This window comes from Ostrinia furnacalis, unplaced genomic scaffold (genome assembly GCF_004193835.3).
Source record: "Ostrinia furnacalis isolate ACB-3 unplaced genomic scaffold, ASM419383v2 OfSCF3832, whole genome shotgun sequence".
In the NCBI taxonomy this organism is placed as follows: Eukaryota; Metazoa; Arthropoda; class Insecta; order Lepidoptera; family Crambidae; genus Ostrinia; species Ostrinia furnacalis.
In genome coordinates this window covers 213,214-229,773 of record NW_021134071.1, presented here as the reverse complement: position 1 = coordinate 229,773, position 16,560 = coordinate 213,214, and the positions used below count along the sequence as shown (strand labels likewise).

The 16,560-nt window shown below is 38.5% G+C and overlaps 2 protein-coding genes across 2 annotated transcripts in view; one reads left to right on the top strand and one right to left on the bottom strand.

The window, feature by feature from the left end:
* Positions 1-1,072: 1,072 nt before the first annotated feature.
* The window catches only part of LOC114358270 (uncharacterized), a 36,938-nt gene continuing 21,450 nt past the window's right edge, over positions 1,073-16,560 (top strand). The window contains exons 1-5 of the mRNA XM_028312183.1: positions 1,073-2,326; positions 4,644-4,855; positions 6,367-6,434; positions 6,930-7,155; positions 8,373-8,555. Of these exons, the coding sequence (XP_028167984.1) occupies positions 1,503-2,326; positions 4,644-4,855; positions 6,367-6,434; positions 6,930-7,155; positions 8,373-8,555 (1,513 nt within the window). The 5' untranslated portion in view covers positions 1,073-1,502. The remainder of the gene's footprint in view (positions 2,327-4,643; positions 4,856-6,366; positions 6,435-6,929; positions 7,156-8,372; positions 8,556-16,560) is intronic.
* Positions 14,447-15,558, bottom strand: LOC114358277 (uncharacterized). Its single transcript, XM_028312193.1, has 2 exons — positions 15,501-15,558; positions 14,447-14,896 (listed from the first exon to the last, which is right to left on the bottom strand). The coding sequence occupies exon 2, from the start codon at positions 14,873-14,875 to the stop codon at positions 14,447-14,449; it is 429 nt and encodes a 142-aa protein (XP_028167994.1). The 5' UTR covers positions 14,876-14,896; positions 15,501-15,558.

The following is a 16,560-nucleotide window of genomic DNA, read 5'->3' as shown; positions in this document are numbered from 1 at the left end:
CCTGGTGTTAAGTGAGATGCAGTCTAGGATGGTACATATCTGCCCTGTAAGTGCCTATTCACTATCGCCTTGAAAACGCCCGGATTTCTTCAATCAAAAAGCAATAAATGCTTACTCCTGCGCGTGAGCAATAGCAAAGTTTTTCATGGAAGCGATTTTACTACTTCTCATTAAGTAGGTAGGAGTTAGTTCGTCTAATATTAAATTGTTGTTAAGCTAATTGTATCTAGGTGGGGAATGGTTTATTATCACTGATAACTTATCAGATTTCAATAACTTACTCAGAGCAACAACAATTCCCTACTTACTTATCATTGTAAAAAAATCCAAAAACATACAAGATTTATCGATAAGTTTATGGATATTAAAACTTGACTTTAAGAATCCTTTTATTATAGAGCAATGAAAGAATTCCGATCTGTAAATCATTCCAAATTAAGACCTACCTTAGTTGACTGACAGGTAAAATATATAGTTACCTAAGTTGGGAAACATTAATCATTTCTGAAACATCGATTTGTTTCATTAATGTTGTCATTAACACCACATTTGCCAAGATTTAGGTCAGCGAAATCAAAAGACCGGAGTAGGTAGATAAATAGGCATTTTTTTCAATGGCCAATTCCTAGAAATGTGTAATCTAATCTTACGGAAAACATCGAGATTAATAAAATAGCTATCCGTGGAAAACACCAATGAACAATATATCATTCGCTTAGTTCAATTACACTTGAAAAATAACATCACCTTTCCCCAAGAGATGTTCTTGCATAAATCAGCCAAATTGAAAAATTCCTCTGTCGGTCCACGAGCTGTAGACACGACAGAACATTACTTATTTACTCCCTTTTTCAATAAAATAGGTTAATGGGCTTTCAGTTCCGAAGACAAGCTTAACATTAGGTTTGTGTTAACCTAACAAAGTTAAATTTTCACATTTCTAAACTCTATTGTGATTGACGTAGGTTTTAAATTGTTTTGAGTGGAGAGAGTAAATGGAAAGTTAAAAATACGCCTTCGGCAACGATCGGCGGTTTCCGGCGCAAGCTCGGCAGTGCGCGGTCGACCGCCCGCCCGCCCTATCTGCGCGCGCGCTTGGGCGGTTCGATTTCTAACACTAAACCTTCACTCTACCATATAATTATCGCAAACCGTTATAGTATTAAATACGCGGAATTTATAGTGCAAACCGTAACCAAAGGAAAAGCTTTAATAGTGTATATTGTGTGTGATTGTTAAGTGCTGAGTTACTTGTATCAGTTAAATATGAAGTTTACTTTTTGAACAAAATACCTTGCTTAACCACTACTTAGTTTAATAATAAGTAAAAATATTAAATATTTTAATATAAAACATTACAAAAGTCGTAAGGGAACGATATTAATAAATCCAAAAGAATGCATTCCGGTATAAAATGTCCCGCAACCGCTCCACCGAACGATGCACGTGCGTTTATTTTCATTTATAAATAGTCCAGACACAGAGCACTCCCCAGACTCAAAATGACGTCACCAAAAGAAAGTGGTGACGTCATCGACGGCAAGCACGATGAGGACAAAAAACAGGAGGTGACAGAGTTAGCCGACCTCCCTCCCAGCGGGACGTCGTTGCACAAAAGAAGGAGAGGGGAACCGCCTGCTTCTCTATCAGTTAGGCCACCTCAAACGCCATCAGATCCTGAAGGATCGTCTCCTTGCACTGCTGCTATCACGCCTGATGAGCATCGGAGCTTCCAAGATGCCGAGATACCAGATCCTGAAGCCATTTGTGATAATATCCTCCAGCGGCTCAAAGACCGTGACGACCTGGCCTCGAAGCGAGGAAGAGACCTAGCTGCCAGAACGAAGGACACCTTCGAAGCGTTAGACCAACTGGAAAAACTCTTAGAACTTGTCGACCAGTTCCTCACCTTAAAAGAACACAACTCTCGCCTGGTAAAGAAGTTGAGAGACGTGAACCATTTAAAAAGATGGCACAGTGCGTACCAGAAGATACATTTGGAGAACGAGAGGATAAAAGCAGAACGGAAAGACTTGGACCTGCTAAACGAAATAATGGACGCTGAGCTGGAATCCGAATATGGTCAGGCGATATTTGACTCCATGATTGTAAGTGGGAGAAGTATGAAGAGGACCGGGTCTAAGTGGAAAGGTCATTCCAAGTTCGGAGGGACTTTGTTGAGGAAGCAGAGGTCGAGGTCCGCGGGAGGGGAGGAGAGTGACGCTCCTCCTGGGACTCCTCTACGGAGGAGGTCTGAAGTGTTTTTCAATAAAGATATGGAGAAATCGAAGGTGTCGAAGTGGACTAGGGTTAAAGCAGCATTTAGGTAAGATAATAAGTAATCTATATTGATAATGCCTTCGTGATCTTTTCGGTCAAATAGAGTTATTCAGTCTCAAATATAGAAAAATACAAGTTGTTTCCTTCAAAATTACACGATATTTTACATGATTTTTTACACAAGCGTAGGTTCTACATAGATTAGACAAACATTTTATACTTAAATATCTTTTCATAAAAACATAAAAGATTTATAACTGTGTTATTTAGTGTAGTGCTAAGATTGACGAGTAAACACTTGTCTGTCGGTTTGTCAAAACAATGCTAGCAAAAATATCTACGAAGAAATGGGTCTACAGAGTTTTCGATCTGAATAGTAACTAGTGATTTCTTTTTGTATTAGGTACCTATGTATAGTTAAAAACGGATAAACAATTAACTTATTAAAATTAAAAAAACAATTAAAAAAACAAGCTTTTATGCAATAAAATATTGAATTCTATCAAACCCAACAATTTATTACTCGTACATTAGTGGCCTCTCACTATAGGCCTTATACAGAAGCTCAAAGTTGCACAGCGTGCTATGGAGAGGGCTATGCTTGGTGTTTCTTTGCGAGATCGAATCAGAAATGAGGAGATCCGTAAACGAACCAAAGTCGCTGACATAGCCCGACGGATTAGCAAGCTGAAGTGGCAATGGGCAGGGCACATAGTACGCAGAACTGACGGCCGATGGGGCAGAAAGGTTTTGGAATGGAGGCCGCGTACCGGAAAACGCAGCGTGGGACGTCCACCTACAAGGTGGACCGACGACATCGTAAGGGTGGCAGGGAAGCGCTGGACGCAGGCCGCTACCAATCGATCAACGTGGAAGGCATTGGGGGAGGCCTATGTTCAGCAGTGGACGTCCTGTGGCTGATATGATGATGATGATGATGACATTAGTTACTCAATTTATGGAAAAATTTCAGCTCAATAGACATATGGGATGTGGGTCAAATTTAACTTACAAGATTTGATTAATGGGACACGTGAAACTAAATAAAAGCTTGTAAAAATAGCCGGTGAATATATTTTATGACGATAACACGCCTATGAGACTAATATAAACGCACATTTCATCCTACAAACATTGTTTCCCGCAAATTTTTAAAACCATACAACCACAGTAACCGTTAACTTCGCAGTCCGCTAACCAAAAAACAGTCCTGGCTGCGGTTTAACCGAATTTTTAAAAAAGTGGAAACAAAAAATTTGGTAAATTCGGGCGTATGATATTTATGCTTTTGCCTTTTCCTCTAAAAGGAAACAACAAAACTAAATATTTTATCTTGAGAACTAAATTATTTGTTGATTAAGACAGTTTACTGAATCGCCATTTTAAGATATTTATTTCACAATTGTTGCGTTCATAGTGTGTTTTGAAATCGGAAACGTGTTATTGAAACACAGATTTAAATCGCATTGTTTACTTACAGTGGTATGTATTATACTTTTGTGTTTGTATTCCATTTTGTTTGTTTGGGTTCGTTCCTTGAGCACTTGAGCATTAAGTATTGGAAACTTACTTTTCCTAACCTATGCAGCTCTGGCCCGTAATACTAATGTTTGTAATATGGGGATTGGGGACTATGGCCTGTGTGAATATTTTGTTTTTTTTTTTGGTTCATAAGTACGAGTATTAATTATTATTTTTATGTAAATTAATACCATTTCTCGAATTTGCAAATCAGTGGCAGGCAGGACGTGTCGTGAAACGAAGCGATAGGTTAAGGTAACCATTATAGGTATTTTCTTAAAAACCGAAAGTAAAATTTACTTTAGATCTTAAGATTTCCGTTTGTGAGTAGCAAAACTTGAAAACGCCATGATTATTTTCTTTATTTTCTTATTATGTACCAATCACAATCGTGTCGATTTGATTTAGTTTTATTCAAAGCGTTTTACTCGTTTTTTTATTTTTCTATGCAAGACAAGGCAGATAATATTCGACCGCAATCGCACCTGGTGTTAAGTGAGATGCAGTCTAGGATGGCACATAACTGCCCTGTATGTAAGTGCCTACTCACTCTCGCCTTGAAAGTTAAAATGTCCAAGGATTTATTTAACCAACTTAAATATAAATGCAGTTGTGATATTTACATCAGGATCAAGTCATTATTCATCATCATCATCATCATTTCAGCCACAGGACGTCCACTGCTGAACATAGGCCTCCCCCAATGCTTTCCATGTTGCCCGGTTGGTAGCGGCCTGCGTCCAGGGACTTGCTGCTACCTTAAATTGAATTAAAGGTAGCAGTCATTATTATTGGCGTACGCGAAATATTTGTTTATAAAAGAACTTTTGTCTTACCCCCAGATGGGAGAAAGCCCAATGGCAGCCTTCAGCCATGGGCGGCGCCGCGGGCGCCGTGGCGGCCGGAGCCATGTTTGGCTCCGTGGCGCTAGCTGGCTCCTGCCCGACGTCAGCCTCGCTGCCTCCCGAGCCCAGGGACTCCGCTAGTCTGACCCCCGGGAGCGCGCTGTCGCTGACTCCTAACTCCTCGTGCGAGGAGCTGAGGATGGATTCAGGTTCGTGTTTGTTTCATTATAATACTATTGAAAGAAACCAGTTGATTTCATTCCACTGGATGCACTCGCGGTCGAATGCCCAAATACCGAAATTTCTATGAGGTAGATGGGCAGGCCATATAACACAAAAAGTGCTGCGCCTATGACCTCTAGGGTACCTACCTATTTGCAAAGTAGTTCCACGCGTAAAAATGGTCTGTTTTGCTTCATATGATGAAAATTTTATTTTGTGCTTCGGTAGGCATATCTGCTTAAAACCTTAACTTTTCGTCTGATAAGACGATCTACAAGCTGAGTTACGAGAGCACAATCATTAATCTTACGCAAACCCCCTCCAATATGTTTTTCAGAAACGATTGTACCTAAGTAAATATGAATTACGATAGCTTACTCATAGAATCCTTACCAATAATATTGCACAAAATATTTATTGCAAGTTCCATATGCGTTGCATTTGTTTACAATATCGTAAACGTGGAAACGTTTCGCCAAAGCAGTTATTTAGAAACATTAATTCGCATCGCGGCGTGATCAAAGATCGACGAATGAGTTAACGCCAGCGAAGATTAACCTGCTTTACTCATCTTTGCCTATAAATTGTAATATCGATGGCCGAGCTGAAAAGCATTTTCTAAGAATTGCGGATATGATTCAATTCATTAAGATTCATCAAGGAAACTCATATATGTAGGTAGTTAATAAACAAAACAAAGAAAATCTGGCTTTCACTTAACAGGATTTCTGTAGGTACCTAGTACCTACTTAATATTAACGACAGTATTTTGCTATAAATTGCTAACGATAAAAGCGCTGTAGCATCGATACTATCGGATTCGCATTGAATGAATCGCGAATGTATCACTGTTATTCTTATGTATCGCGAGTGCATCATGCGTGTATCATTGTTTAGAAGCACATGTACGTGTACATCGTCGCTACATCCCGCGACTGAATCATCACAGAAGCACTGCATGCAATTCTGAGTAAAGGGTTAAAAACAGAGTAAATATTATGAAAACGCTTCCATTCTTCCAGTTACTAAATAACAAATTATTGTCTCATAAACTAGAACATTATTGCAAACAAAAATACCAATAAGTACTTACCATTATCCATTAGGTATTATTGTATTCGTACCTATGTTGTTTAGTGTAAGCCGCCAACTCTCTACAGTATGTATTTCGCGGTAAAAGTATAGGAATTTACTGTAAAAAGCGCGTCATCATCATCGTTTCAGCCATAGGATGTCCACTGCTGAACATGGGTCTCCCTCAACGATTTCCATCACCCACCCTACGACCTCATAAAGGTAGTGACGTATTTCAATAAAACCCACATTTAATGGTAGGTGCTGGATGCAGTGAAAAGCACAGCAGATTATAGGTACATTTTGTTGCAAATTCGTCCCTATTCCAGTTGCATAAGATCCAGCATTGTATAGCTTGATGCGCTGTTTTTTGTATCTACTTGAACCCGGTGATACTAACGCGCAAATATGTGAATTGTTCCAGGCACGTGCCGCAAGAGCGCGCCGCTGCGTGACGACACCAACAGCGCATTCCTCCATGCGCCTACGCAGGTGACGTCACAATGTTCCTAAACGAAACATGTGTTTCGGAAGATAATGAGGAGTTCCGTTTGATTTCAGTGAATAGAAATAATGTTACTTATAACCGACTAGACCACTGTAAAAATAAAGTTTTCTTACTTCTTTCATATACCTTACATTTTGGACTACAAACTCTTAGGCTGAGTTGCACCACCTAACTTTGACCGTAACTATAACGTTAACCGGTGTTTTTTGTATGGAGTGTGACAGATTTTTGACGTTTGTCAAAGTTAAAGTAAGATGGTGCAACCCCGCCTTATACCTAGTTTTTTCTTTGGTAAAATTGCAACAAATACTGGCATAGGCAAGAGTTAATAATGGAAATTCGATATCAATAATTCCTGTAAAATACATATTAAGTCCTACTCGTAGATGGATAACACTTTATCAAAGACATGAACTTTTTTGCAAAATAATAATGTAGGTAGGCATATGGACTTCCTAAAATAGCATTTTATTCACCAGGATGACAGTTCCACCTCTCCCTCCCCGAATAAGCTTCACAAGAGCCCGTGGGGCAAGATGCGGGACATCATCCAGACCCACCGGGAGTCTGTCAAGAAGAAGTCCAGCAGAGGCTCCAAGAGTTCCCCAGATGTGGTGCCAACAAGAAGAAGGTCTTTGAGCGATGGAGGTGACAGCGATGCTCCTCCGGCGTTGACGTTGACGATTCCATCTTCTGAGGAGTTGGGTAAGTCCTGGTTTTTAGGTAGACAAAAACAACCAGCTAGGTATCTCCAAACTCACCGGGAGTCTGTCAAGAAGAAGTCCAGCAGAGACTCCAAGAGTTCCTCAGATGTAGTCCCAACTAGGAGGAGGTCCCTGAGCGATGGTGGTGACAGCGATGCTCCTCCCGCATTGACTCTGACGATACCGTCTTCTCAGGAGCTGGGTAAGTCCTGGTTTTTAGGTAGACAAAAACAACCAGCTAGGTATCTCCAAACTCACCGGGAGTCTGTCAAGAAGAAGTCCAGCAGATGCTCCAAGAGTTCTCCTGATGCAGTCCCTACGAGGAGGAGGTCCTTGAGTGATGGAAGTGACAGCGATGCTCCTCCCGCATTGACTCTGACGATACCATCTTCTGAGGAGTTGGGTAAGTCCTGGTTTTTAGGTAGACAAAAACAACCAGCTAGGTATCTCTAAACTCACCGGGAGTCTGTCAAGAAGAAGTCCAGCAGAGGCTCCAAGAGTCCCCAGATGTAGTCCCATCTAGAAAGAGGTTTTTGAGCGATGGTAGTAATAGCGACGCTCCTCCGGCGTTGACGTTGACGATACCATCTTCGGAGGAGTTGGGTAAGTCCTGGTTTTTAGGTTAGACAAATAAGTTAGCTAGGCCAAATCTGCAGATCCAATGGGAGTCTGTCAAGAAGAAGTCCAGCAGAGGCTCCAAGAGTTCCCCAGATGTGGTGCCAACGAGAAGGAGGTCCTTGAGTGATGGTGGTGATAGCAACGCTCCTCCTGCGTTGACTCTGACGATACCATCTTCTGAGGAGTTGGGTAAGTCCTGGTTTTTAGGTAGACAAAAACAACCAGCTAGGCTAACATTCCTCACAAGATTTTAGTAACGATGTATTGATTCAGAGGAAGACTCTCTCTTACAATTAAAAATTGCTTATCATTAGATATAGCCTCATCTTTTTTGGGAAGTTGGCTAAAAAGTTAAGATAATCTTAAAAACTTTCATGACGCCGAATGCATAATATCTGCTACATTAAATAAAGCAGACTTGCATACTATAGGAGCAAGATAAAAATTCTCAGTTTACAGAAAAAGGCAAGTCTGGCAATTTGCCTCGTCTATAGTGTAAAGATACAAATGCATAGAAATTGGAATTGTTTGCAGCAGTTTCAAGCTAGTGCCAGTTGTAAATTCTTTAACCAAGATTATCCTTAATCATATTTCCTGCAGAATCCGAGCCTTCCCACCCGATCCTCCGCAAGCAGCGGTCCCTAGAACTGGGAGCGAGACCTCCCCAGCACCGGCCTCCGAGGGCGTCCAAGTGGACCAAGGTCAAGAGGGCCTTCCTCACGTCTGCTTCCGCCTCCGTGCCTTCCAGCCCGAGCAGGCATTCTGCATTCTTCACTGATGCTGGTAAGTCTACTTTAATATACTTATACCTCATCAAACCTTCGTGTCAGAAACTCTTGAGATATTCAATCAGTTCAAAATTACTGTGTGAAGAAAAGCGGTCACTTGCGAGTGTGTCACAGTCGTTGTTGGCATAATTGTGCTATGTTGTTGTGTTAAATGTATTGTTATTAATTGTTCTCTGTAGCTGTGCCTTAAATAAAAAAATAAAATAAATATGAAGATGCTTTTGATAGTAAATTCTGTAGTAATAGTTGTCTAGCCAAAGACTGGAGTGAATAGGCATTTACTGAGAAAGTGTGCTCTATCTATCTTACACCTCATCATTATTTGCCTTGAATGAGATTGAGGTCAACCGTATAACTCAGTTGAGAATAAAATAAAAGATACAAACACGATTATACATAGAAACAAATAAGCTGTACGTTTTTTGTAACTATTTGCAAAACAGTTTGCAAACTGATTGATAAGCAATTAGGAACTACCTGCCAATAATATTTTTCACAAAATCGCTTAAAAGCACGGAAATTTTTCCTTGTCGCGACAAGATCGGTGTAATAAATTGCGGAAACAGATGTATGTAGTATTGAATTAAGCATTATATCACGTTCATGTTTCCAAAGATCACACTCCCACAAGATATGATGGGCAGACTGCTCATGACTGACATCATCAGTGGAACACTCGCAAAAAGGAGACGGAACTAGTTTGAATTCGTGAAGTTTATGTTTAAAGTTGCCATGTCCCGTGAGGAACTGCGACGAGCAATGGTCGACGAGATAGGCCCCCTTAATTTAATTTATTGTCCGTGGTGCATAATCTTTTTCTTAAAGGTTTTAAACCTTTGTTTGTCACCTGTCATCCGCTTTGCAATGGAGGGAAGTCGAACCTTAATTTCGAACTCCTGCTGTAGATCCTGGCTACACAGGAGTTGCAGTGGTGGGAACGAGAGGTGGGAATAGTCCCGTAAACTGATTGATAACCACTTGTTCACTCCTCGGCATCATGTCAGTTGCACTGAAAAAGCTGTTCTAGATTCGCGAAGAATAAGGACGATCTCAATCAGTCAATTTCACGTCTAGTATTCTTCAAACTCTAGTTTAAACTAGGTGGTCAACAGTTGTCCATTATCCTTTCAACAGAATCTTTCCAAAGAAATGAAAACCAGCAATAATTCATTGCACCGTATCACAATGTGGCCGACAGCTGGCAACGTTCCAGCAGTGCGTTTATACGATGCCGTCTGCAAGTTCTTTGCTTTTAGAACTGTTCGGCTGTTTCAAAAGCACCGAGAAGAATGTTTTTAGACGATACTATTGCATTAGGCTGATAAATACCGATAGTTAGTTTTCGAAAATTCAATAGTTTTAATTTTACGTAGGAATGATATTTTCGTAGTTATCTCCAGTAAGTATGTCATGAAAAATGACAAGAATATTGTTTATTTTTATTATTATTTATCTTATGATGCTCAGGCTCGTTACAGTAAGTACTTTGAATTCTGAAAGAAGTAAACTTACGCCCGTATTCACAAACCATTCTTGCGTGAAACAGCAAATCAAACACACAGCGCGGCGTGAAATAGAGCTGCGATTGGTTCATGTCTCACCCTGTGCGTCCACGCGCACTGTGAGACCTCATAGTAATGTTTGTGAATACGGGCGTAAATTTTGTGTACTAATTACGTTTCATGCCAAATCAATCTACACAATGTTCTGTTCAATAGGATCTGATAAATCGGAAAATTCTTTGTAAAAATGCTTTTAGACTTTTACGCAAATAAACCAAATTTACAGACGACGGCATTAAAAGTAAACACTGGCTTCTTGTGTAGTTGAAATAGGTACTATTTTGCAACTGAAACATGATTGTCTGATGGGCTGACGACTGTACAATCGAGTCTGGGCAGTGTATGCTTATGTCGGAGCTTTTTGCTAAGAAAGAGTTAAGATGATGGATTTTATAAAATAATGATGTACGGAACTGCGAAGAATTTGGGCATTTCTGTGTCGACGAAACATTTCAAATTCGATGAAAGTTTGTGAAGATAATTTATACTCGTAAAACTGCTTGCTATTTGCTATTGATTGTGAATATGACAAACAAATGTGTCCAAAGTAATCTATTGCATGTTGAGTCGTTCTAAGCATCATTATTAACACTAGAGTACACGCGTGGCCTACTATAGTAGACCAGGGTAACATTTTACGCTATAACTCTTTAAAAACTTGCGCCAGAGAGCTGGCATTCCAGGAAAGCCTCGATTACTAAATTTGTCAATAAGCCAGTAAAGCTTGAGTCACCAGCGTCTGCGCATTTTTCTAAAATTGGCCGTCAAAACTGCGGTTCTACTCAAAAGCCCGAAATCACTCGACAAAAAAATTATGGAAGACTTGCAAAAAATGGATTTACCCCATGTACCAGGTAGTAGAAAGTCTTGAATGCTATGAAAGATAAAAAACAAATCTTATTTTTTCAGTAAATAATTTTTTTGCTAACATGGATCACAGAGTGCAATTTTGGTCCAAAAATTTACAAATTTTAAATCCTTTTATAATTTTTGATCCCAAATAGTTTTATAAAGAAACTTTGATTATAAAAGAACTATAATAAACACCTTTATTATTGACATAGTAATTTTATTCATAAATTGCTTACAAAGTGATTTACAGTGATTTTAAATTGGCTTACCAGAGTAGGCCGCACGTGTATTGGTGTAAAAAAAGGGGCGCGTGTACTGTAGTGTTAAGATCTGTCAGAAATACTGATAGCAAATCGGTTAGGAATTTAAAAAGAGGAAAAGGTAATGGTTATTGAAATGGCTCGTGAAAATTTTCAAGATGTTTTCAAGGTGTACTTTCATTCTAATATTGTAACAATGCCAAACAACAAGACAACAATACATGTCATTGTAATGATATCGGGTATTTGGTCACATGCTAGTCAGTACGGTATGTTTTGCCCAAAACACAGTATTTGCTTTGGAATTTCGGCCAAGAGACCAAAATCCATACTATTAGTAGAAGCGCAACATTATTGCCATGTTATTGTTGTATTTAGTATTCTGGTAACATTACTCATGGTTCAGTCGGGCCTCTCCACGTCAGCGAGGACCTTGGCTGCTATTAGCGGCAATCAAAGATTTACTATGTCGATAATATCGACACATGTCGATATATCGACACTTATCGGATTCCACTACGAAGAAAGTTTGATGTTCTTGCGGTTTAATGGGAGTAAAAAAGTAGAGATAGCTCCAGTTAAAATAATAATTCTAGGCTCAATTTACAAGATTCAGTTTGGCATGAAAATAAGTTATTGTCATTAGAATTGTAGTAGTAAATAAATCAGGCGAATCTTTAGATTTCTTTCTTCTAAAGTAAAACTTTTAAGTTTATAATTTCAAAAATTTATTTCAGAAATTGGTAATTCAATTAACTTGATTTTTAGGTTGCTAATTACGAGTTTGTTCCGCAATAAATTTCCAGAATTTCAAATTTTAAGTAAATTTCCAGAAACATGTCCTTTTAGCACAATTTCAGATCAAAGTTGTCCTGAATCTTCACACATTGGTGAGTAATAACGCTGCGATTCGGCTCATTTCCCCAAATCTCGAAGCCCAAACAACGTAAGCAACAACCCACTTACTGAACACCAACAAAAACATTGAACACGAGTACACATTAAGGAACACGCGGATTCACCCATTAAAAGTTGGCAAAGAGCCACGTGAAAAATGAGTAATTAGACAACGGGGGACATTCACCTTTGCATACAAGTCTGGTGGTGAACCATAGCGTTTTTCAAAGATTTTCCATTACTGACGATAGGTCTAGCTAAGACTTAAGAGCTGGTGTTGAAAAATTTAGTAAGAGCAAAGTCAACGTGGACTTGGAAAACGTTAATTATGTAAATGATGTGACGACGTCCATTTGAGTGAGAGTGGGAAGAAGGACATGACGTGGAAAGGTGAATGAGAATGTGAAAACAGTATTTGACCGAGTTTTTCGAACCACACATACCTACGTAAAATAAAGTTTAATTACCTACTTACAACAAAATGTATTTCTGGCTCTACATTTCTAACTAGACGTCAGCTATGTTTCTACCTTCATTAATCATACTAATGAAACCCGATAGCCTACACGAGTCGAACATTCCCAAGAGATCGCGGATATCTTGAAGCACTTGCACTTGTCGGCCATTTGGTGTAGTGGTTCGAAACGGACTACTATTCCGGAGGTAGCGGGTTCGATTCCCGCACAGTACAAACATTTGTTCGCATAAACATACTTGTTTGTATTGGACTGGGTGTTTTCTATGTATAATAAGTATGTATTTACAAAAAAAAAAGTATTTAAGTATGTTTATATCCGTTGTCTAGTACCCATAGTACAAGCTTTGCTTAGTTTGGGACTAGAAGCGCAGTGTAAAATGTCCAAGGATATTTATTTATTTATTTATTATTATTTACTTACAGCTCTGCTAATAGTTCCACAACCACATCCTGCGGCCGAAATAGTTCTCTTTAATCCCTGACAAAAACAAACCACTGGAACGTGTTTCTGCTTATAGCTATTTTGAAATGCTAGAATGTAGAATTATTGGGAACTCAGTCAAAGAAATAGACATTTAGATCAAAGATACTGACTACAAGAAATACGACATCTGATTTTCTAAATAGAAAAGTTGTATATTTTTAGTTTTTCTTCCATTATCTATGGATAATTCTTTAAAAATGTTGCAATTGAAGATTCTTTCGATTCAGGGATCCGTTTACGTACCTAATTCAGTGTCAAAAGTATTTCATACGTAAATTCAGAAGTGCAGATTCATGTCGCGTTACAATAAATATGGTATGGTCAGACTACCAACATACAATTATTTTCTTTCTTTCTATCTTTCTTTTTTTCTTATCTTTCAATATTTTTCAGCAAGCGCGGCATAAAACTGCACTCGATCCGTTTATTTCTTTTAATTTCTCGTATACCCAACCATAAATCTTCAGCTGGATAAACACGAGCGGTATAAACATTCAAATGTATCGTAACCGCCGTTTCGTAACCGACCTCTTTGCGTGTGCTCGATTAAAGTGCAATAAATGCAAATACAAAAATATGTAATCATAAAATGTTACGATTTTACGCCAAAGCCAATAACCCAACTTTGATGAATTTTGATATTGATTTATATTAACTTTAGAGTAAAGATACTTTTGGTCGCAAAATACTTATCACTAATGAGGGATGTAACTAATGAGTTAAATTTGGGGGTGGGAGTACTATAATCTGTCATGTTAGCAACATGAAAACGCAATTTTATGTTGTTTGTAATAAATGAAGTTTCAAGTATTACGAGGACTAATGGCAAAGACTTTACAGCAAAACCGCTCTCAAATACTAGTATCCCAACTAATATTATAAATGTGAAAGTAACTCTGTCTGTCTGTCTGTCTGTCTGTCTGTCTGTCTGTCTGTTACGCTTTCCCGCTTAAACCTCGCAACCGATTTTGATGAAATTTGGCATAGAGATAGTTTGAGTCCCGGGAAAGAACATAGGATAGTTTTTATCCCGGTTTTTGAAACAGGGACGCGCGCGATAAAGTTTTTCTGTGACAGACAAAATTCCACGCGGGCGAAGCCGCGGGCGGAAAGCTAGTTTAACATAAAAAAGATTTCGATAATAATTATAACGTGAACTCGTGAATATTTTAGTAAGATTGAAATAATAATTAAAAAGATAAGGAGACATGTAAAGTGCCCCATAAGGGCTACCTTTTCTTTTTTTTATTATTTTCTATTGACGTTCATAAGTGCCACTTGTGGTCTAAACTGAATAAATATTTTTGATTTTGATTTTTGATTTTGAATATTAAAGACGAATTTTAATAGCAACTATTTATCACCTTTATTAGTTTCCTTTGAAATCAAATTTGTATTCATTGAGCCTAAATCACTTTGCAGTTTAGCTAGCTTCTGTTTCAAGCTTGGCTGTAATTCATCGTTATTCTCAGCAAGCATTCTTCTGATTATATCATTTACGTCACTTTTAGGTTTATCGCTTTTATGTTTATCTTTTTTAGGTTCTCTTTTATCGACATCGATGACTGTAGCATTATTTTCTTCAATAAACCTATCGACATATTCTTGGTTGTAGGTTTGGTTGCCATTGACACAGTTTCTAATTTTGTACACCAGTTGGAATGCTTCTTCTTCGGTGGTCTTGATGACTTCTATGAGGCAGGCTTCGTGCATCGCCCCGTGAGCCATGAGTTTTGTTAAGCCAACCACTCCGTCTATAAGCTTGCCGGTGACATCCATCATGGCTGACTTAATTATAGGAGACTGGAATAAAATAAAATATTGAACAAATCATCTGAGACTTACTTTACCTACTCTGACATTATTTTCGAATCAAATTAAATCCGAAGAGTGATTTCACTTTGTCCTGAATTTATAGTTTAATGTTTGGAGTTATTGTTCCGGCACGAGCTGCGTTAAGAGAAATTCAGATATTTTTAGAATACAATTCTTGAGTTTTACTATGATAGCAATTTGGGAAAATTAATGTACCATTCAGTCTAATAAGCAACCACCAAATACTCGGTCTTTATTAATTAAGGCATTGTTTTCTATCATCACGTAATCTAAAAATAGATTCTAGATACCTCACTCAGAAGATGTAAATGTTAAATAAACAAGAAATTTTAAATATCATGACTTAGCCAAAACTCTAACGAGACACAACACTATCCTTTTGTTATCTAGTAAACAAAATTCTCTCTCTCAGCTCTTGCAAACAGTCAGTAAAAGCGTAACAAGCTCATAAATGCTTGTCCATCAACGTATTCTGTTACATCAACAATGTCCAGCTCCCAATATGCATCTCAACACTTACGATGACCTACATTCTTGGAGACTCTTTGATGATTAAATTTAAACTCATCACCTTCGAAATGACGCACTTGATGACCTTCTTCAGGGTGTCGTGGTCGTGACCGCAGACTTTTAGCAGGTTGTAAATTTCGTTCTTTTGTTCGTAGAGCTGCAAATGTATTAATAGATGTAGTGTAATCCATGGATAGATGGAATAATGTTTAGTCTGCCCGATTATGGATCTTTTGTGTTTATTATCTGTCTGTCTATACTTGTGGGTTTGTTTACATTATCCACGTTAAGATTAGCAGAAATTTCATTATATTAATAGTTTTATTGTATGCTATAAAACAGAACAAAGAATAGAAAGTGGCGGGTACAACATTCAATAAAATTATTCTTATCATCTAAGATACTTAAAATAATATGACGTCTTTCCCAAATAGAGGCAGGGCTCAATCAATTTAAGACTTCATAGTTGGGGTAGTTGTACGAGTATATGACTCGATTAGATCAACCACGCTTTAAACAATAAGATGTTGTTAGCCCAATAAAATAAATAAATAAAGATTGAATTCCTTTTAAAGGGTCCTACTTTTAAAGGGATAGATCGTAACAACAGTGAATCCTTGCTTGTGTTGTGAAATATTTTATAGCATTTTTGTAACTGCCAACTTTAACTGTGATCTTACCGGCTTCAATCCAACATTGATCATGTTCTTCAACACCATGACCTTCCGCACCGCCTGCGCAGGGTCGTGGCCGATGAGCGCGTACCCGCAGACCACCATCTGGTGGAGAGCCTTCTCTGCCAGCGCTGACGTATCGTTCTGGCGGGCAATTAGGCAGGCGTCCAGCTAAAACACCAGTGTAGATTAGAATCGAATTCTCTGTACTTCTAATTTATAAACTATCTAAAAGAAAGCCTTTGCAGCGGTTATGACGTATCAGCCTATATGCCACGGTGCCATGCTAGAACTACAATGATGACAATAACATAAAAAGCTTCAATGTAGTCATAAGTTACTATTCCGTAAGTAAGTAGTCACAGCAGTCACGTAAGCGAAAGGTAGATTTTATCCTAGTGGCAAAATTACTGTTACAAAGGGATCTCAAAGAGGAAAAATCATGAG